The 23,680-nt window shown below is 37.8% G+C and overlaps 1 protein-coding gene across 2 annotated transcripts in view; it reads right to left on the reverse strand.

Annotated features, from left to right (window-relative positions):
• Window positions 1-9,165: 9,165 nt before the first annotated feature.
• The window catches only part of NETO2 (neuropilin and tolloid like 2), a 60,247-nt gene continuing 45,732 nt past the window's right edge, over window positions 9,166-23,680 (reverse strand). For both annotated transcript variants that reach the window (XM_034638525.1, XM_034638524.1), the window contains exons 8-9: window positions 15,712-15,825; window positions 9,166-14,180 (exon numbers count right to left, since the gene is read on the reverse strand). In XM_034638525.1, the coding sequence (XP_034494416.1) occupies window positions 13,600-14,180; window positions 15,712-15,825 (695 nt within the window). In that variant the 3' untranslated portion in view covers window positions 9,166-13,599. The remainder of the gene's footprint in view (window positions 14,181-15,711; window positions 15,826-23,680) is intronic.

Consider the following 23,680-nt stretch of genomic DNA (forward strand, 5'->3'; position numbering starts at 1 on the left):
CAGCTCATGATCTCAGGGTCATGAGATCGAACCCAGCATTGGGCGCCATGTTCAGCAGGGAGTTTGCTCCAGATTTTCTCTCTCTCTCTCCCCTTCTGCCTCTCTTCCCACTCCCTCTATCTCTCTCAAATAAATAAATCTTTTTTAAAAAGCAATAGATACATAGAAGACTTAAATAATGCAATGAAGACTATCAACCAACTGTACCAAATGATATTTAGAGAACACTACACCCAGTAACTATAGAGCACACATTCTTTAAAATTTCAAATGAAACGTTTACCAAGAGAGACCATATGCTGGGCCATAAAATGAATTTTAATAAGTTAAAATGACAGAGATCATACAAGGTGTGTTTTTTAACCACACAAGAATTAAACTAGAAATCAGCATTGGAAACATTGCTAATAACAGAAAAGTCTAAAGCCAATGATCAAAACTTCCACCTTAAGAATTTAGAACAATAACAAATTAAAGTGAAATCAAGAAGAAAGAAGAAAGCAAAACTATAGGAGTAGAAATCAATATATAGAAAATAGACAAACAATAGAGAAAATCAATTAAATCAAAGGCTGGACCTTGGTAAAAATCAATAAAGTTGCAATCTAGCTGGACTGATAAAGAAAAAAGGAGAGAAGATACAAATTGTTAATATCAAGAACAAAGGAGGAATCAACAAAATTAAAAGGCAACATACTGAATAGAAGATATTTGCAAATGACATACCTGATAAAGGGTTAGTATCCAAAATATATGAAGAACTGATACAGCTCAACACTGAAAAAGCAAATAATCCAGTTTAAACATGGGCAGAAGACATGAACAGACATTTCTCCAAAGAAGACATCCAGATGGCCAACAGACACATGAAAAGATGCTCAACATCACTCATCATCAGGGAAACACAAATCAAAACTACGAGATATCACCTCATATCTGATTAAAATAAAAAACACAAGAAATAACAAGTGTTGACAAGAATATAGAGAAAAAGGAACCCTCCTGCCCTATTGGTGGGAATGGAAACTGGTGCAGTCACTGTGGAAAACAGTATGGAGTTTCCTCAAAAAATTAAAAACAAAACTATCCAATGATCCAGTAATTGCACTAGTGTGTAATTACTAATAGTAATTACTAACCCCAAAATACAAAAACACTAATTCAAAGGGATACATGCACTCCTAAATTTATAGCAGCAACATTTACAATAGCCAAATTATGGAAGCAGCCCAGTGTCCATTGATAGATGAATGGATAAAGAAGATGTGGTATACATATAAAACAGAATATTATTCAGCCATTAAAAAGAATGAAATCTTGCCATTTGCAAGGACATGAATATAGCAAGAGACTATTATGCAAAGCAAAATAAGTCAGTGAGAGAAAGAAAAATACCATATGATTTGAGTCTATGTGGCATTTGGGAAACAAAACAAATGAACAAAGGAAAATAAAGAGAGAGAGACAAACAAGAAACAGACCCTAAACTATAGAGAACAAACTGATGGTTACCAGAGGGGAGATGGGTGGGGGGATGGGTAGGGGAGATTAGGTGATGGGGATTAAGGAGAGCACTTGTCATCATGAGCACTGGGTGGTGTATGGAATTGTTGAATCACTGTAACATATACCTGAAACATAACACTGTATATTAACTATACTGATATTCGAAAAAAGGAACGAAGGAGGAGTGCTTACTTTGGCAGCACAGTACACTAACAACAAAAAAGGAGACATCACAAAAGATCTAAATCTAAAGGATAAAAAAGGAGATATTATGATTTATTTTATGCCAATAGAATCAATAACCTAAATGAAATGCCCAAATTCTTTGAATTCCAGAACAAACCCAAGAAGAAACAGAAAAATGAAATGGCCCTATATTAATTTTTAAAATGAATTTCCCATTAAACAGATTTAGTCATGGCTTCACTGGTGAATTTTATCAAACATTTAAGGATGAAATAGTATCAATTCTATGCAAAATCAGTAAATTCAGGAAGAAGCAAAATATTTCCTAACTCATTTCATGAGGCTTGCATTGCCCTTACACCAAAATCAAAGACATCACAAGAAACCTTATAATCCAATATTCCTCATCAACATAGATGTAAAAACCCTTAACAAAATATTAGAAATGAAATCTAGCAGTATATACAAAGTATAATACACTATGAAAAACTGAATTTATCCCAGGAATGCAAGGTTGGTTTAACATTTGAAAAATCAACCAATGTAATTTACTGTATAAAAAAAGAGGAAAACCATATGATTATCTCAATATATGCCAAGAAAGCATTGGATAAAATTCAATACCTCTATGTAACAAAATCTCTTAGTAAACTAGGAATAGAAAGGAACTTGTTCAACCTGATGAAAAGCATCATGAAAAATGTATATCTAAATAATACTAAATGGTGAAAGACTGAATGTTTTCCCTCCAAGATCAAGAAAAGGATATCCACTCTCACTATTTCTATTCAAAATCTTACTGAGAGTCCTAGCCAGTATACAAGGCAAGAAAAAGAGATAAAATGCATACATAATGTAAAACTGCTTTTACTCACAGATGTTGTGTTTGCATATATAGAAAATCTAAAGGAATCTATAAAATGTTACTAGAATAAGTGAGTTTGGCAAGCTTGTGTATCAAGTCAGTATATAAAAATCAACTGCATTTCTATTTATCAATGACAAACAATAGGAAATTTAGATAATGAATCACTGAACACAGAATATGATTATACTTTGATGTTTAAAGAAAAAAAGGAGAATAAAAATCAGGAAAATTTCACAAGGCATATATCTGACATAGGACTTGTATTCAATATATACATAAATAAATATTATTGCCCCTAATAAGAACACAACCAAATCTAAAAAAGTTTGGCAAAATATTTGTATAAATGCCTGACCAAAAGAGATATATAAGCACACGTAAAGAAGCACAACATCACTTGTCATCGAGGTGATACAAATTAAAACAATGTTGTGTCATACTCATTAGCATGATTAAAATTAAAAAGACTAATCATGCTAAGTGTCCATGTGCAGTAGAGCAGTTGGAATTCTCCATGCATTGCTGGTGAGTTTGTAAAATGGTACAACAACTTTGGGAAAACAATTTGGGAATTTCTTAAAATGTTCAACATGTACTTATATCTAATCTAGTAATCCTCCTCTTTGATAATGATATGAGATATAAACATATGTATGTCCACAGAAAGACTCATAGGTGAATGTACACAGAAGTATATTTCATCATAGCAAAAATTGAAAAAAATCCATACATTCAACAAAAGAATAAATGGGGGTATACTCAACTATGGAATACTACTCAGCAATCAAAAGTTATGCACTCTTGATACACACAATGATATAGATTAATGGGAACATTATCTTGAATGAGAAAGCCAGACACAAAAGATACAATTCCATCTATATAAAACTCTTGGAAATATGAATCTCTACTATGGTGACAGAAAGCAAATCATTGGTGCTAGGGGTTAGGGGGTTAGGTGCTCAAGGGAATCTTTCGGGTTGATGAAAAGGTTTTATATCTTGATTGGTATGGTGCCTAGTTAGGTGCATATAATTATCAAAACTCATACAACTAGACCCTTAAATTACATGCGTCTTACTGAATGTCAATTAAACTTCAATAGAGTTAATAAAGAATTTAATAATATCTGTGGGTTTTGAAAATCCCAATATGAGAAATTAATCTAACGTTATCCTGCATTGAAAGCACCCTGGAGGCATCTCACAAAAGCAAATACAAATCTTTTGGAGAGGAAATATACTCACACCAGGCTCCATCAGATTCCCAGAGATATAAAGCCTTTTCACAGATGCGTTCACGATAAAAAGAAAGTCAGCAGATAAGCCACCCACGAAAACCAACTAGCATGTGTGTAAGTCAACAGAAAGAACTACAACTCTTAAGAAATTTTGGTAATGAGGGGCGCCTGGGTGGCACAGCGGTTAAGCGTCTGCCTTCGGCTCAGGGCGTGATCCCGGCGTTATGGGATCGAAGCCCCACATCAGGCTCCTCTGCTGTGAGCCTGCTTCTTCCTCTCCCACTCCCCCTGCTTGTGTTCCCTCTCTCGCTGGCTGTCTCTATCTCTGTCAAATAAACAAATAAAATCTTTAAAAAAAAAAAAAAAAAAAAAAAGAAATTTTGGTAATGAAATTACGGAACATAGAATATAAAATATGTATAAAATTGTTTAGAAGAGAAAAGAGAATAAAAACACAAGAAAAGAAAAAGATACCATAGAAAGAAGTGCAGATAGATTGGAAAAGAGCTAAATTTCTACAAATAGCCAATATAATCCTTCAAGATAAGTACTCATTGGAATCCAAGAAAATCAACTACCATGAGTTAAATAGAAGTTAGATACAGCTAAAGAGAATATGTAGCACACGGAAAATATGAAGAGATGGAAATACTGAGAGACTAAGAGACATGAAAGATAGAATTTTCTACAATGGAAGCATATGCAACCACAAGAATAATATAAAATAAATCCATATGTAGACATATTATAGTGAAATGGCACAATAGTAACAATAGTAACAATCATTGAAAGGGAAAAGAGGTTATAAATAAAGGAATTTAGGTTTATAAAAGAAGCCAGATCATCTTGAAATAAACACTGAGGGAAAATAACTGGCAATGTTATTTTTATATCCAGATAACCTATCATGCAATAATGAGGAAGAAATAAAGTTTCAGAAGAGCAAGAATTGGACAAATCACTAGGCAGAGTGTCCATAAATCACTTCCAAAGAAGGCAGATGTAAGGTCTGGGATGCAAGAACATAGGAAGAGCAAATGAACTGAAAAACATAGAGAAAAGTCTAAATATTCACCATAAAAACAAAAACATTGACCATTTGGTGGATATATAAACAATAAGTTAAAACTAAAGACACATGTAAGATGGGAGGGGGTGATTGGAAATGAGGCTATTACATGATTCTTGCTCTGTTCAGGAAGAAAGTAGATATATTGATTTTAGATTTGATGCATACATGAGAAAGCATGAAGGTCAGCCACGAAAGTAAGAAGTAGATATATAACTTCTAACCAATATAGACACGGGAATGATATAAACCAAATTTGGGACCTCTGAGGGAATGGGGCTAGAAGGAGGGAGATGAAACTGGGAGGTGTTAACTAGGAGTCTGGGTATGTGTGCTCACTATTCTTTATACCTTTCCAGAAGTCTGAAGTATTTCTCTAAAACAGAACTCAACAGCTTCTGGTTATTATTTGTTAAACCCTTTAATCTCTCCACAGCAGTGGTTCTCAGCCAAGGGTGATTAACCCACCCCCACCCCGGGGACATGTGGCCATATCTGGAGACATTTTTGATTGTCACAAATGGTGGGCAGTGCTACTGGGACCTAGCGGGTAGAGGCCAAGAATGCTGGTAGACATCCCACAGTGCACAGAACATTCCCCCTCATAACAAAGGACTATTTGGCCCCAAATGTAATGGTGCCAAGTTTGAGAAATACCATTCTTTTAGGATAAGAAATGTTTTCCCTCTCCCTTCTATTTTAAAGGAAATGAAACTCCATTTTGAAAATCATGAAAAGCAGAAATGATAGCAGATGGTGACTTCATTCACAATACTTTTCATGTACAGAATTATTTTCAGAAAATAAAAATGCTTGATGAAATCTTCAGGAAAAACATGACTTTGTAAATAAGCAGTGTTAAAAATTAATTTACCTTCGGCGGATTGATAAAGGGCCATGAGCCCAGTAACAAGTACTATGGGTTGCTTTTGACTGGAAGTTATGAGATGAGGTTTCTATGAAATAGTTAATTGCTTTCATTTTCTCCATCATCAAGAAAGGGACAAAAAAGGTAACTGAGAAAGATGTTGTTTGTTCTCTTGTTTTCTTGTTAGTGGCTCATTAGTATTCCACAGCAGTACTGTACTAAATTCTGGGGCTGCGACTGAAATGTCGTCATTAAGTTCTGACGTTACACATCTGGCATGCTGCCTAATGCAGCTCCGTGTTTACACTGAGTAGATTACGGTCCAACAAATCACTGCTCTTGAGTTGTGGGTTTATGTAAACCTGCAATTAGAAACAGTGTGCAATCACTTCTTCGCCTACCTGATGAGGGGAAAAGAAGCAAGCTGTTTTTCCAGGGTGAAGAGGTGAGAATCCCAGCTTAAAATAGCAGCATTCTCGAACACATCCTTTAAGACATGGGTTTTGATAAAGGCAGTTTCTCTGTATACATCTTAGCCTACTACGGCTCACAGTGTTCAGGAAAGGAAGTGTTCCTTCCTTTTCACTGACAGACTTGGGAGTTTCTTTAAAGAACCTGGTTTGGTATTTTAGTATTTCCTTAAAAAAAATCTGTGAGCATTTCTGGGTAACAAAACAAAAGCCACGAGGCCCCTAGTAGAAAGGCAGGAACTTCTAATCCCACAGAGAATGAAAAGCTTCACGCAGCACAGTCCCTGACTACCATCCAGCAATTAAAAATGGCAGGATGGGGAAGACCAAGATTCATTTGATGCCTCTTTTTGCAGAAATCAGAGTACAAGGAACAGGTACTGTCCTATTTCTAGAGGCTAAGGTTTCATGGATTCATATTAGAAAAAGATTAAGGACACAATTATACCCACAGGGCAAAACAATGCCAGTAATAGCTGGCTTCAAATTCAAAGGAAAAATTTATACACAGATACAATTAAAGATACAATTTTATCTTTATAGCAGGTAGCTGTGGCTGTCAGCCAGCTATTGAAAACAATTTCAGAAAGAAAACTCTCCAGGGTTGGTCTTTCAATCATTTTGACCAAAATAAAGCAAAGCAAAAAAAAAAAAAAATCGTAAGATCATTCTTCCAGGAAATCTCTTTTTTATCACAACAGGAAAAATCTCTGTATAGAAATGTTTTGGCCACATTTCTCATTTTGGGAGTAGGGAGGTGCTGGACATGAAAGGCCAGTATCTCTTTTCTCAGTGACAGTCCCTCCACCTTTTTTTTTTTGGAGGGGGGTTTCATTGCTTTCTAAATCAGTTGTCCTGAGAATCACCTTTTCATGTAATGATAGAGTCGTAACCGGCCTTGCGGTGTAGGAACTGTTAATGGATTGGAAATGTGAAAGATGTTGACTGAATTATGGGAATACCATATAGAATCTGAATAGAATTTTATCCTTTATTCATTTTTAGATAATTTCATTTTACTCAAAGGAGACTTGATGAGTCACTTAAAAGGGGCACTATGCAAGAGTTAGGATTTAATATAATTTACATTTCAAATGTAGAATCAAATTCCAGTATTTTGCCATATTTGGGAGAGAATGGATCTAGACAAGTGTTTTTATCTGTGGCTAGGGCAGCAAGATAGCTGACAGGTTCATGTCGGAGGAAGACCAACTCTCCTTATTCAGACCAACTCTCCTTATTCCATGTTGCCAGATTCAAGATGATATGCTCATTGCTTTGAGGGTTTTTGTTTTTGTTTTTTGTTTTTTGCCAACTTAAGACATCATGTTAAATTTCATCAACTACTTTCCCCCCACGGGTTGAGTTGGGATATGCTATTGTCTTTTTCTAGCTTTGCATTCATTATTGATGGCTGTGTAACAAATTACCCCAAAATTCAGCAGCTTGAAACAGCACATATCTTCAATTTCTGTGTCAGTGATCTCACTGGTATTCAAGGTCTTTCACTAGATGGAATCAAGGTGTTGTCTGTGGTCATCTCAAGGCTCCAAAGCGGGGAGGACCCTCTTCCAGGCATATTGCTGGTGGGATTCAGTTCTTTGAAGGTGGGATTGAGGGCCTCTGTGCCATGTTAACTGTTGGCTCGAAATCCCCATCTCTTGTCACATGGGCCTCTCCATAGAGCTTCTCAGCACATGGCGACTGGCTTCCATCTGAGCAGGAAATCACTAAACTACTAATGGATGAGCAAGACAGAAGCCAGCCTGTCACCTAATCTCAGAAGTGACGTGGCACTTTTGGCACATTCACTGGAAGCAGGTTCCTAGATCCATCTCACACTCAAGGTCAGGGAATGACGCAAGCTTGTGAACACCAGGAGGCAGGGATCACTGGGAGCCATCCTAGAAGATTCCTACTACATGCTTTATTCCTTTTTTTTAATATTAAAAATAAATGATGTAGGAAGTAAGACTGTCTTTAGACTATGAATGTAAAACACAGATGAAGTTGCAAGTTCACTGTTGTTACTCGCGCACATTTTCAGAGCTGAACTGTCTTCTAAGGGTCGGGAAAGAACTTCCCTACAATTCACGTGACTATTTTTTGGTTCAAAGCTGTGAATACTTCTCTGGAACACTGCTTAATACAATAAGACAAAGTCATCAGTGGAAGAATAGAACATTTGAAAAGCATGGTCCAATACCTGGATTTCTGATGCAAATTCCTTCTAGCAATCAGCAGTTACTCATAATGTTTCAATAAAGTATGTACTGGCTCAGTGACCTGCCAGCGCCAGATGTTACAGAGGACGGCAAAGCTTGGCAGGTGAAAGCACTTTCAGATAAAAGCTGTTTCTTGATCCTAAATAACACAGAAAGTAAAATTGCTCTGTAACGATTTGCAGAGACAGGCCAGTGGTAACTACGTTTTTTCCCTTTCTTTGCTCCTTGATCTCTGTCTGTAGGATTGTAAAGCTTGGAGTTTTTGCCTTCCTTTGCTTTCTCCTCAGTGTGCACCTTTTGTGAAATGCACTCATCCGTCCTTGCTAAGCCGTGGCTGTGACTGATGCGCTCTGCACCCCCAAAGGACAGCCCACTCTGAAAGTCCTAGCTGCTCCTTTAGTGACTGGATGTTAACACTGCCTCTGTCGGCAATCTAACACAAAATTCGCCTTAAAACTTTAAAATTTCACTTGAAGATTAATTTGAAAACTTAAACGGTGGAACAGCCTGAGGATGCTTTTATTTTTTATCATAACTAAGATTATTTTACTTTGGAAGCTACTGGGTAGGAAATGCCAACTTCCCCCTGAAAGGAAATAAGGATTCTTTGCCACTTCTAGAAACTCTGGAAATGGAGACAAGCAAGGAAAAAAAACACAATTTCTACTTTCAGTTCAAGGGTCACGTTCTTTACTGTGACATGTCAAATTCAGGATTAAACATTTAAGAATTCTTACATGATCTGGCTATTCATCTCTAAAAATTCACTGCTTTAAAAAAATTTACTCAAGGGGTGCCTGGGTGACTCAGTCGGTCAAGTGTCTGACTCTAGGTTTCAGCTCAGGTTATGATCTCTGGGTTGTGAGACTGAGCCCGGCGTTGGGCCCCAGACTCAGCGCAGAGTTTGCTTGAGATTCTCCCTCTCCCTTTCACTCAGCCCCTCCCCTCTCTCTCTGAAAGAAATAAAATCTTAAAAAAAAAAATGTTACTCAAGACAGTACATACTAAACATGCACCCATCTTTAGCTTTTTAGGCTTTTGTAGTCATTAAACCAATCAGAGAAATATATGAAAAAAATGACTAAAAAAAGCAAATTCAGAATTTTTAATTGGTTGAGGTATATTTTGCAGGGACCTAAAAAAGATATGTGAGGTCAACTTGTTGTCATGGCTCAGAACTCAAATCATTCTCCAAACTCAAGACATACAGCACACGAATCTTTAATTTCTAGAGTACACATCGTTTCCTTTAGATTTAAGAAAGATCACAAAAGCAAAACACTGATGCTCTTTTTATCTAGTGCCAAACCTATGAATTGTTAACATTGTCTATTAAGAATTCACAGTCACTGTCTTGCAGTTTGCCGATGCCAAGAACTCATGGCAACAAAATTGTAGAATAGTGAAAAATAGTGTAAAATGATTAAAAAAAAGTAAAATGCTTTCAAAAAATTATTATAGAATAAATGACGTTTTAAATCAGAATGACTGACAAGCTTCCATGGAACATCTGGGCTGCTGCTTAGAATTGCCTGACCTTTAAGTTTCCAGCCAGCTAAAGCAGGGGAAAAGCAGCAAAGGCAAGGGCATGGGACTAGTTCTGAGATGTGGCTTTTCACTCCTCTTCTCTGGGTCTCAGAACTCTCATTAATGAAGTTGTTACAGATCATCTTTCTTGGATCTTAAAACCCCCCAAACTCCAGGTCCCTCCTATCATGAACAACATAGCAGACGCCATTTTGTAAGAGGACATAACCCCCTTTGAGAATCACGCCTGGAACCACAACTAGGCTTTTTTCCTGTCCTGTCTCATCACTTGACACTCTCCTGAAACCAGAAGGCATCCCGCTCACCAGCAACAGAACTATAAAAATGTTCAGAAGCAGGCATTTAGGAGCCAGATCTTTTAATGCCTAATGATTACACGAAACGTGACAAAGACAGACACAAAAGCTGTTAACAAGTCGAAGGTAAAGGAGCCTTTTTAATCTCTTTTGTGATGTGAAAGGTGGAAAATCTCTTGCTTTTGGTTAAACCGTTAGGGTGAACATTTCCCTCCACAAAAGGTACATCCCACTTTATTCACACACACTTTAGATGTTGGGATTCGTAGTTTCCCCGCCATTCGTGGGCACTTGAGTGTTGGTATCTTGTGCTAAACTCCGGATCGCAGGTGAAAGGTAACGGCAGGATTGCAGCGGCGTCCTTCCTGCAGCTCCCGGGTTGGAGATGCTCTCCCCTTCAGATTCGCATTTTCCGCCGTGTGCTGAACAACTGGCTTCGGTATTTTCCGTGAAGGATGTAATAACTTCCACAAGATGGCTGAAGTTCATCTTCCGTTACTCAAATTTATGGCTTTTACTTTAGTAAACAATTTGTAAAGTTTTCTTACTGACCTCAAAGATGAAAGACTGTAGAATACAGCAATTAGCATTATGCTGGTAATAATGGCTAAAACACAGTTCCGTTCTCTTCTCACAGCATACTGCCAAAGAAATGTTTGACTAAAAAATGTTTAAACGAGGCCTAACGTCCGTCTCTACTTTGATGAAGGCATACAATACATGGCAGTTTAAGGCTGGCTTAGCTAATATTGATTATCTGGCACTCCAGTTCTAAAGACTGATCAAAAAGCAATGACCCTAGACTGTATTAAGACGTTGCCTTCACTAGATAACTGACTTCTCTCTGCATTTTGCATCTTTTTTAAATTCTGAGGAAATGTTCTATATAAAGATCCTCTTTCTTTAGTTGAAGAGAAAACTAGCCTCTGCAGATAAGTTTGGGTCTCTACTGTGAAAAACAAAAACCATTTCATTGGTTTTAGCAGCCAGAAAGTTTAGAACCAAAATTGTTGTCCAAGCTTTACTTGCTAAGTGGAGTTGCTTGAAGCTATGTGATTCTGTGCTGTTTTAATGTTAAATGTCTTCTTTAAAGGCTCTATTTTGTAGGCCTCTTCATGCCCTTTTAAAAGAAAATAGGATACAAATTTCAAAAATATAGTTACAAGTGAGTATAGTTCATGGAGCTAAGCCTACTGTATTAGTTTCTACTATCACGTAGGTGTTAAAGATGGACTTAACAACTGTTTTCATAATGGATATAATTTTACATAGCAAATATGCTAGTTTTCCTTCATGATTGTGAACAATGAGATCACAGTTATATTAAATATTTACTACGCTGTTCAAATCTTGGCTGGCTACTAACTACTAGAATGCCTGTTCAACATAGCTCCTGAAAGAATTTCTATCTAATCTGGCTCTGGCTCATTAGTTCAATGAATACTACATTCATTAAGTCTTTCTCCCTTCCCAAATTATATTTTTGAAACAGGAAATTATGCTGACTTTTAAAAACGTTAAATCATGAATATACTATCTACGGGTTTTCCTATCTCTTGGATAGTATATACTTTTAAAAAATAAAAAAGGTGATATAAGAAACATTCTGAAGGGGTATTTTATATGTATCATATTTAAAGGTCTCAGTTTTCACTAATCTGAGAAAACCCGCACATGGGAGATCTTAAAAAAAAAATCAATGAAATTCAGTGAAACTTCAATTTCTCACTTGAGAATTTGCTACAAAAAATATCAAAATGAGAATTCACCTCTTTTAAATGGCATGTCTGTGTTAGTTATAATTTGATAAATGGATTCCTTTCCATATATACCTTACGATCCAAAATCTCAGTGCAATAACATGATTGAAGAATCATGTAACAATGTATATTTTAATATATGATTTGTGTAGTGATTTAGAATAAATAACACACGAGTGAAAAGTTTATCATAAACTAAATGCAATACCAAAAAGAAACAAAAGCTTATGTACACATTACCAAGGTCTTTACAATAAGTTACAACGTGTAGTCCCATCACAGCATATTTGGATACAAAGCCACTAGTGCAAACACTGGAAGAAATCTCTCATGTAGGTCTTTAATCTCGATTTAATAAAGTTTGTACAGTATCAAATAATATCAAAAGTCTAAAAAAACACAATGAGTTTTTATATTATGTTTATAAATTATTGTTTATATACCATAAAAAAAAATAAGGTCAAAAGCGCAGTTTAAAAAAAAGTGGAAGTTGTTATTCTTGGTAAGAACTAGAAAAATGTATTGTCCCAAGTAAGAAGCAATTTGAGGGCTCTTACAGTTTCTTAGGAACTTCCCTTTAACTCTCATACAACCTTGGCTACCATATGTGATAACATAAACCAATACAAAGGGAGAAAAATCATCTTCTTTTAAAAATAACAGGAAACACAAATCTGGTGATGAGAAACGCAGCAAAGAAACATAATTACAGGCCTCCCCCAAAATGAATGAAATGACCCTGTGCACAGGAATGAATGGGCCACCACTGCATGTGACCAAATTTGGGAAATTTCAAATAATTTCTAGAAGTTTTCATCTTTTTCAAGGTTTTAGTCATAACTGGCAAGGGTGCATACATCCTAGGATTATGAAATCTTCTAGCATAAGACAAAATATGATAAAGGTGATAAAGGTGGTAAATCATATCATCTACTAGTCACAAAAAATAAAGACTAAGGATCCAGTAATTAAAAGGCAGCAGTGAAGAAGAAACAGATGGGTGAAACAGAACTCTGGTCTTTGCTGGCACTTAGCACAGTAACGAGTTATATTTTGACAAATTCTAGAACAAATGCCTGTATTGAAATATGTGTGGTACATTAACCATTTATATTTATGTAAGAAACCAAAATGGTAAAATCGTGGACTTATAAAACAAATTAAATTTAGAGAAAAGAAAAACAAAAGGAACACAGAGACAAATCTTATTTTTAAACTGACTGTGGGATCAATCCAGAGCAGTATTCCTGTCGCTGAGCCTAACGGGCAGCCTGAGCCTGGCTCAGCACCACCGCACGCCTCTCCAAATGCCATTTCGCTGGTACTCTGTGTGTGTGACACCGCGCAACAGTGACTTATTCTGTTCATGGACTAGAGTCGGTCCCTCGGTTGGTTTAACACATAGGCTGCCTGAGACAACGAAAGCTTCGCCGTTACAGTGTGTTAGTGGGAATGAAGTCGTCCTAGTCTTGACAGGAGAAAAGGGTAGGCTGCTGAAGAGTACGGGTGCTCCGTGGGCGGCATACGTACACACTTAATAATTAAAGTCCCCTTAGTAGAAGATTAAAAATCGATGGATATGGATGCTTGTGCAGAATCTTCTCGTCCCCGGACATAAATTTCACAAGGGATCTCCTCCATTACTCTGTCTTCTAGGGCCTGTTCAGGGCATTCATGTGCCTGTTTGAAAGTGTAGCTACTCTTTTTGAAGGTGCTGTTAAATGTTTTCATTGGCTGTGGTTGTGCAAAATCGTTGCGGAAAGGCAGCTCCATGGAACTCAGGTTGGTCCTGCTCTGTTTGACGCTGGACGCCTGCGAGCCACAGTGGTGGTCGTGGATGCACCGCGAGGCCGTGGAGGAGCGCCGCATCTTCTGGTAGTTGTCCAGTTCTTCCGACAAGTCCGCTAGGTCTGCGGAAATCTCTTTGTCCCTCAGGGAGAACAGCTCGTAATGAGGAGGATCAAACACTTCCTGAAATCCAGTTTTATTAAATGCGGTTTTGCAAGCCATGACCTTTTTTCGAGGCTGTTTCACTTGTACTAAAATAGAAATAATGAGAAGGACCAAGACAATCCCTGATGTGATGCCGATAATTGTTCCATGGGTTTTAGTGACTTGTTCAAATAGTCCTGCTTTCTTCTTTTCTGCAGAAAGAGAAACAACAAGGCTTTCAAAATTCGCTAATGAGTCCTGTCGCACATTGGGAGGTATTTTTAGGTAAAGCAGAACACGTGGGTCAAATACACTATAGATACCATTTAAAATTAGGTTTTTAAACAAATAAAACAATCCCATTATGATCTCCAGTTAAACTAACCAATCACAAGATAGTCAGATTACATAAAAGAAAAAGGACTTGGTTCTTTATCAGAAGGTACATGAAAGCACACAATTTGCAAATCAAATTAAAAACACGAATCTGGGGGCGCCTGGGTGGCTCAGTCAGTTAAGCGTCTGACTTCAGCTCAGGTCATGATCTCAGGGTCCAGAGATCGAGCCCCTGGACGAGCTCCCTGCTCAGCAGGGAGTCTGCTTCTCCCTCTCCCTTTGCCCCTTCCCTCACTTGTGCTCCCTCTCCCCCAAATAAATAAAGTCTTAAAAAAGAATAAAAAAATGAAAACATGAATATAGAGAAAATGCCAGAAGAAATCCTCTTGTTCTATCAAGTTAGCTTTCTGAGGGGCGCCTGGGTGGCACAGCGGTTAAGCGTCTGCCTTCGGCTCAGGGCGTCATCCCAGTGTTATGGGATCGAGCCCCACATCGGGCTCTTCTGCTGTGAGCCTGCTTCTTCCTCTCCCACTCCCCCTGCTTGTGTTCCCTTTCTCGCTGGCTGTCTCTATCTCTGTAGAATAAATTAAAAAAAAAATCATAAAAAAAAAGTTAGCTTTCTGTTCCGGGGTACGTGTGGCTAACTGCCATGTGTAAGTGTAACCGCAGTATTTCTACTGACGGCCACCAGCAAGAGAGGACTAAAGGGACCAGGCTGAGCCACTGAGGCGCAGCCTCACGAGCTACCATCCGAATGACTACCTGAAAACGCTTCCTGTCAAGTACTTCAGGCAGCCCTGTCAGATCACACTAACTGTTCACAGTAAGACGTTGACTGACTCTTGGAGAATAGAAGGCAGGTAAACTTTAAGGCTGAGACAGCGATGTGATAACGTCTGTAGACACTCAGCAATTACCACAAGTCATGTTTACCTTAGATTACACTAGAAATACAGCACAGGAAACTGTGTAAAATGAAACAGAACAGTTCTTACTAGTCTGCTTTTTAAGATTGAATCCATCAATATTTATTAAATAGTATTTCTGTATAATTTTTAAAATACTACTACTCTAGGTTACTTTCTAAATTATTGTCAGAATGAGGTATCTTTACAATACGAATGACTCAGAAAATAATGCAGTAAATATTATGGTGGACTTTTGAACTTAAGATAAAAAACATAGGTCGTTAAAAAAAAGAATGCTTTCATTAAGTATTTTTCTTTGCTTTTACCACATACCAGAGGTGTATGATGCATTTAAAAGAACATTTATATTCTATGTTTCCATTTCAGCCAAAGCAGCTACACTGAGCACAGTTACAGAAAAGGTCATTTTCAGTGTTTCTTAATGAAGGGCAACGGCCACTTTCCTCTCAAGAAGGTTGGCCTTCGCCGGCGCACTCACCTTTGCAGTGATTCTCATCCCAAGGGTAGGCGCAGTTCTGGATACCGTTACAGACTAAAGAACTATTGATGCACATGTTGCTGTGGCAAAAGAAAGTGCTGCCCATGCAGGGAGCTGCAGGAAAGAAGAACAGTTTGTTGCTAAGAACGCAACCTGGTTTGTTCGCGCTTCCGCGTGTTGCACAAGGACACTCCGCACTACAGAAACTGTAAGACACGAGGTGGAACTCTCTGACATGGTCTGACCTAAAACTTCTAACTCAGGCTGGGTGCCACACGTCATGCTCAGCGTAAGGAGAACATGAGCACATTAACCACGCTGCTTACGGAACTCGTAGGTAGCCTGGTGAATTTTTTCAAAACGTTAAAAGAAGGTGTCAGTGAGGATGTGGAGACACTGGAACGCTCGGTGCGCTGCTGGGGGAAATGTAAAATGGTACAGTTGCTGTGGTGAACGGGACTCACACCGATTACCATCGGCTCCAGCTGTTCCACTCCCAGGTCCTCGAACGCACAGTCCACCGGCGATCATGGCGGCGTTATTCACAAAGCACAGAGCAGCAGTATCCCACCGAGAGGTGGAAACAACCTAAATCAATGTCTGTGGGTGGATGAGTGGATAACCGCAATGTGGTATACGCATAGCTAATGAAATATTATTCACGCTTAAAATTCAGAAGGAAATTCTGGCAAATGCCACAACATGGATGAATCTTGAATATGCTCAAAAGAAGCCAGACACGAAAGGACAAATATTGCATGATTCCAGGTATATGAGGTACCTGGAGCAGTCATTCACTGAAAGAAAAAGAATCAGCTATGAGGACCCAGTGGGAGAGGGGCGTGGGGTGTTTAATGGAACAGAGTTTCAGCTGGGGATGACTGAAAAGTTCTGGAGATGGACAGTGGTGACGGGTGCACAAAGACAGGCATGTACCTAATGCCACTGAACTATGCACTTAAAAATGGTTAAAATGGCAAATTTTATGTTCTGTAGATTTTACCAGAGAAAAAAAAGTCACTCCTTGGAATTTCACACTTAAAATTTTTTTAAATGATAAAGATATATGTAATATATACCACATAACTTCTTATTTTGTGTAAACCGTTCTTTCAGCCTGAAGTGTCTCCGCCTTTCCCTTCCTGGTGACCACTGACTCATCTTTCAAGATCATTCACAATTCTGCCCTCTCCGTGAAAATTCCCTCAATTCTCCTAGGCAGCTAGTATGACTCCCGTGTCCCTGTCATACTCCAGATGTGCTTCTACGTGACACTTTTCCTCATATATGTAAACATTTGTTACACTGGATTATGACTCGGTGTGCTTACTTCAGTTAAGAAATAAAGTCTGCGATTGGAGACAAAAATACCAACATAGTAAAAATGTGTACTTCAGTGTAAAGACACACAAGATCTGAAAGTCAGGAAGCATGACGGCTTTTCTCTCACATTGACAGAAGCCCCTAGAAATCAACTAATCACTGTGACTTCCAAAAATATAATCAAGCAAAATGTATTTCCTGTCTAAAAAATTCTACATTTAAGATATGTGTCTCATCAAGGAAGGAACACTGAATACCCCTCTCTCTCTATTATACTACAGACCTCAGATATTTTTTGTATTTTCTTTTCTTTTCAAGATGAAAAGAAATATGTAAAATTTTACAGGACTAATAATAACTGGATTTCTTCCCCTAAATAATATCTTTTTAAAAAACAAATATACAATGAACCTTATCAAAACAATGAATTTAGTATTTCTTTCCCTCTAAAGAGAAGGCTCTCTCTTTAGGTTACAATCACAGTAAGCTCTGGAATACTTAAACACGTTGTCCAACTGCACCATCAGTAATAAAACTGACAGTATGGTAAACACACACAAACAACAGATGGTTTGGCATCTACCTGCCTGACCCCTTCGTCTATTTCTCAAGGTGGCTCTGAAGATGGGCTGTAAAAATAGGTGTTTATTGGGACCCCAGAAAACCCTAAAACATAATGTGATATTTATCAAATATTTACTAGACTTATAATGTAGGTCAACAGACAACATCCACAACAACACCGATCATCAGGGAAATGCAAATCAAAACCACAATGAGATAACACCTCACACTTGTCAGAATGGCTATTATCAAAAGGACAAGAAATAAGTGTCAGTGGAGATGTGGAAAAAAGGGACCCCTTGTGCACTGCTGGTGGGAATGCAAACTGGTACAGCTACTGTGGAAAACAGTATGGAGGTTCCTCAAAAAATTAAAAATAGAATTATCCTATAATCCAGCAATTCTACTCTTGCCTATTTATCTCAAGAAAATGAAAACACTAATTCAAAAAGATATCTGCACCCCTATGTTCATTGCAGCATTATTTACAATAGCCAAGATATGGCAATGACCTCAGCGTCCATAAATGGATGAATGAATAAAGATGTGGTACATGTATAAAATGGAGTATTACTAGCCATAAAAAGGAGTGAAATCTTGCCATTTGTGACAACATGGATAAGTCAGAGAAAGACGAATACCTACGATTTCACTTACATGTGGATTCTAACAAAACAAAACAAAGACTCACAAGTACAGAGAACAAACTGATGGCTGCTGGAGGACAGGGGTGGGGAGACAGGACAAAGTAGGGGAGGGGGACTAAGAGGAACAGTCTTCCAGTTATAAAATAAATAAGCCATGGGATGTAATGTACAGCATAGGGAATATTGTCGGTAATACTGTAACAACTTTGTATGGTGACAGACGGAACCTAGACTTATTGTGGTGATCATTTCCTAATGTATGTAAATATCAAATCACTGAAACTAATACCGTATTGAATGAATGTCAATTATTCTTCAATTAAAGCAAACAAAAAATAACATCCAAAATTGCTTTGCTATTAGAGAACAAATATAATCTCTGTTTAAGGCAGAATCCCCAAAAGGTAACAGTCACCCAAGTTCTAGTTCAGCAGGCTAATAATCTAGGTTAATCACTATGAGCCAGGATATGTCCATCCTTTCTCCATAAGCTAAAATTGAGTTTAAGCATGAGTTTTATCTATATACAATTAACTATTCTCTGCACAAAACTTTAAGGCTTGCTTATTTGCTGAGTACTTACCCACTCCTGTTCAAGTATAATAACCCCTGGGTGACTCTCATGACTCAAGAATCTAAAATAAAATAGCTAAGAACAGTGAGTAACTTAGGAAACAGTGCTATGAAACAGAGAGTACAAATAACAATGGACTAGTAAATAATACAAGTTGTTTCTGTTACTAGTTAACCTGTCTACTTTAAGATTTTAACTAACTCCCTGGGTCTCTGCTTCCTCTTTTTAAACGAATGAGATGGACTATAGTGTATTTCAGACTTCTGGTTCTAAAATCAATGAGACTGGGGCGCCTGGGAGGCTCAGTTGGTAAAGCATCTGGCTTCAGCTTGGGTTGTGATCCCAGGTCCTGGGATCGAGCCCCGAGTCGGGCTCCCTGCTTAGCGGGGAGCCTGCTTCTCCCTCTCCCCCTGCCCCTCCCCACCATTTGTGTTCTTTCTCTCTCTCTCTTTCTCAAATAAAATCTTAAAAACAACAAAAAAAACCAAGAATAAAATCAATGAGACTATGAAATTAGTGGTCTCAATCATGTTGATACTTCTATTCTCAGAAGAATCATGTATATAACCAGTAAGTAATTTACTCAGAGACTGAATCCATCACATGGTATTATTTAACCATTAAGTAAGTATCTCATGATTCTTGATAAATATGCCGTTAGGTTGAGGACAGAAAAGCCAATGAAAATATATGGTGGTATTTTATTTCGGTACCAAATTAGCTAGTGTACCTACCTCAGCTGTGTCATATCGATCATAAAATTATATTACATCCAGGTGTGCGCTTTAACATGACAAAAGGCCTAGAGAACACACAGCATTTTTGAATACTTACTTCCATAAACTGGAGTTTTCCATTTTGTTTATCTATCATACCACAATCCTATGACATACTATATCATATTACCTACTGACCTCTAATTTTACCAGTCTTATCCAGCTCACAAATGAGGAGACAGCGAACAGAAGCTATTTTCAAGACGGGCTGAGCGAGGTTTTAAGCAGCACTGTGGTTTCTAGGGATTCTGACTTTGAGTCCAACTACGATTAGCTCTTAAAGTTTGTCCACAGAACATCGTGTGACACAGAACATTTTGATGTTTCTTTATAATCCTCAGAAGGGGAGAAAAAAGACAGGTTTTCTGGTCAGTGTTTCTCATTGATTGTACAGTGAGTAGAAAACATCCTGTTTTTATTAAAGAATTCTTTACAACTGCTCCCCACATTATTTAAGGCAATTAGAAAGCAGTGCTGACATCATCAGATATTGTTTTGTAGAAATGTATTATACTCATAATTACAGATGTATTAAGTTCTGTGGATTTTCAGTGGACAAATATTGCTGTTTATAAAGAGAATCGAAGTATCAGTTACTGACATGGGATGTTAATGACATTCTTCAATTAAAAACTATAAAAAATGGCTGAATTACTGGAATTTATAAGTAAGGGACAATGAGAATAGCAAAAATAGTGCCAGTTATAAACCGTTTTCCACTTATAGCCTGAGGACTTTCTACTTTCCCCCTTTACTCACTGCTGGGTCACGGCGTGAGGAAGAAGGCGGCTTAGGATATCAGTTCCCCTCCCCTTCTCATGAGATGTGACAGTGATGCTGAGAGATGTCTGTCCTTCAACTAGGCCTGCAGGAGCCCCCGTAGGCAGTATGTCACTGAGAATCACATTATGGATTTATTCTAACAAAAATAACTTTTGCTGCTTTCACAGTTGTAGTCCTAGAAATTATTTTCCTAAAACCATATCCTGTCTTAAAGAGTGAGATATGCATTAGTATTCAGTGCTCGGGAGTGCTAGTCTGTATCATTCATTTTAGCCAAGTTATATTATTTTAGTCATATCTGTAAACTACAATGGGTACGTATAAAGTGAGTATCTCATGCAGAATTAGTCCATCCATATAAACCTCTTCTAAAATATTGATGGTTTTCATGAATGGATTCACAATAATTTTACACATCATTTTAGTTTTAGAGAAAAACAAAGGAGTTTAGCAGTTTGAATTAATGATGAGCATATAAAAATGTCCTGTTTGGGAGTTCTCTAATGTGCTTATGAGTTTTCCAAACTGGGACTTTTGTTTTATAAAAACTTACAAAATCCTTTATTTGGTCACATACATATGACTTTTTTTTTTTTTTTTTTGAACAGGGTTTCTTGTTCTTCATGGATAACAAAGCTAAATTTAGGATATGGAGCTAAGTCTTATATTTAGTGATTATTGTGAAGACATCACTTGAGGGAGGCATTTTACCTGTTTTCTTATCAGATTTGTACTGATAGAGAAATCATTAGTGTATATAGAGAAATACCTTAACTAAAACACATTAGAGAAGATATATTTAAGATATATATCAGTACTGCCTAAAAATAAATATAATGTGAGCCAAAATGTGACCAAGTAGCTACATTATAAAGATCTTTAAAAAGAAACAGGTGCTAATAGCTTATTTAACCCAATATATCTGTGCAGAAAAGAGTTATTATTACCATGGCAGAACTGAGGCCGTTACCTTTAGAAGGGTTTGTGTGCAAGGTTGGCCCTTAGTTTTGGCAACTGGGAACTTGGACTTTCCTCCATTCCCTGACTGATAAGGCTCATGGTGCCTAGAGTTGGTGTGAACAACGTCATTTATGCCGAACACCTTCTTTCCTTCTTTGAGTCCACGATTTTGGTACAGGAAAGGCAGAAAGTGAGACCTATGAGACCAGTTCCCAATAAAAACCTTGGGTGCTTCTCTGGACCAAAACATTGTCCATGTTACTGCATTTTTTGTTGATCAAGAAATACACATGCCCAGTGCGCCCTTCAGGGGAGGCAGCGAGCGCTGGGGAGCCTGTGAGAGTACTTCTCTGAGAGGACTCAGACAGTAATTCTCCTTTGTTGATCCCATATCCTTTCGCTGTCAGAAATCTCAGCCGTAAGTATTCAAATACATGCAGAGTCCTGTGAGTCCTTCTAGCAAATCACCTGACATGTGGGTGGCATTGGGGAGCCCTGAACAATACCCCAAACGTTCTCATTTAGCACATATAAAATATTATTCATGAGATATTTTACATTATTTCATACCAAGTCTTTGAAATCCAGGATATGCCTTTATAATTATAGCACATTTCAGTTGCGATGGGCCACATAATGAGCGTCCAACAGCCACACGGGGCTGCTGGGCACTACTGGAAAGCACAGGTGTAAGACGCTGGCAATAAATAAACTGAGGAGAAAGGAAAACGGCTGAAAGGCTTTCTTGCTAACTGAAAATATATCTTTGTATCAAGCACTGCTTTGTAGTTATTTGAAAGAGTGAAGCAGCCTTTACATAGCTGTTTTTTTCAAGTGTGAAAAGTTGATAAAATTTTTTTTGGAAACAGCTTATATGCATCCGTAGTGCAACAAGCAGCAGCCACACAGTTTACTCCCGGTAAATATCACTGCTGAGCTCCTGACATTTCCAGCTACTTGAGAAACTCACTAAATCCAAAATAACTCAATACTTATTCTTCTTATCGCTCCAATTTTCATTTCCAAGTCAGTCAGACTGAAACTGTAGGTATCCTTGACTCATTCTGCTACTTTTCCGTCTGGCCAGTCACCAAATCTTGTTGATTCTACTTCCACAACTTTCCCTCTGTCACTGCTCTGGTTCAGACCATCTTGGTCTAGAGGCCCTGACTGTGGAAGTTGGCCTCCCTCCTACACAGCCTCCGCACTCCAACTGAAGCACGGCTCTGATTATGTCATTGTGTAGTATGAAACCCTTCAAAACCCCCCAATGCCTGTAATATGAACTCTAATTTGAGCCTTTAATTTTTAATTTTTTTAAAGATTTTATTTATTTGAGAGAGAGAGAGAGAGAGAGAGAGACAGGGAGAGAGAGCACAATCAGGGTAGAGGGAGAGGGACAAGCAGACTCCCAGCTGAGCAAGGAGCCCGATGCCGAGCTTGATCTCAGGACTCCAGGATCATGACCTGAGCTGAAGGCAGATGCCCAACCAACCGAGCCACCCAGGCGCCCCATAATTTTAGCCTTTAATTTAAAGGTCTTCTAACTCTAGTTTTAATCTCTCTTTCTTGATGCATTTTTCTTTCTTCTTTCTTCTATTATTTTTTGTGATCCAAATATGCCTGGGCTCCGTGTGTTTTGTTCATTCCGTAGCCTCTGTTTGGAATAACAACCTCAATTATTCAACATTTCTATCTCCTAAAATCTACCTGCCCTCAGGGATAAACTCAAAGGTCCTCCTTTCAAGGACTACTTGCTCCATAATTGTTGCTGCCTGCTAGAAGTAACCTGGATATTTAATCAGGAAGCACTTCGTTTTCTGTCTCAGTCTTTGTCATAGTCATTCCTGCAACTGTCCCATTTGCATGTATGTTACCTCACCTAAAAGACTATAAGAAGATCCTTTAGAGCTGGGACTGTTCCATCCATTTTTGTATCTTCATACCAAATATGGTATCTTGTATGATAAATGTTAAATAAATGAACGGAAGACAGGTAGGAAGGCTGATCGGCTAAATCGGCTTCCTAACCCAAATAGCCAGCTGGCAATTCATCGAGTCTTTCAAAATTATAGATAGAAGAGTTCAGCTATAATAAAGCTCGTGTGGGTCACATACGATCATGATCTTGCCATAGAATCCATGGAATAATAATATAATATCTTGAAATTATACGTGAAGGGAAAAATTACTAATTCCTAAATTTCTCAAGAAAAATATCTGACAGTATCTTATTCTTACACTTTTATATTTACAAATTTTGATTGGCAAAAATACATACAGTTAACCATTTTACTGTATTCACCAGTCAGGATATAAAAGTGAAAATATTTCCTTCTCTT

The sequence above is a fragment of the Ailuropoda melanoleuca genome, chromosome 12 (genome assembly GCF_002007445.2).
Source record: "Ailuropoda melanoleuca isolate Jingjing chromosome 12, ASM200744v2, whole genome shotgun sequence".
Classification (NCBI taxonomy): Eukaryota; Metazoa; Chordata; class Mammalia; order Carnivora; family Ursidae; genus Ailuropoda; species Ailuropoda melanoleuca.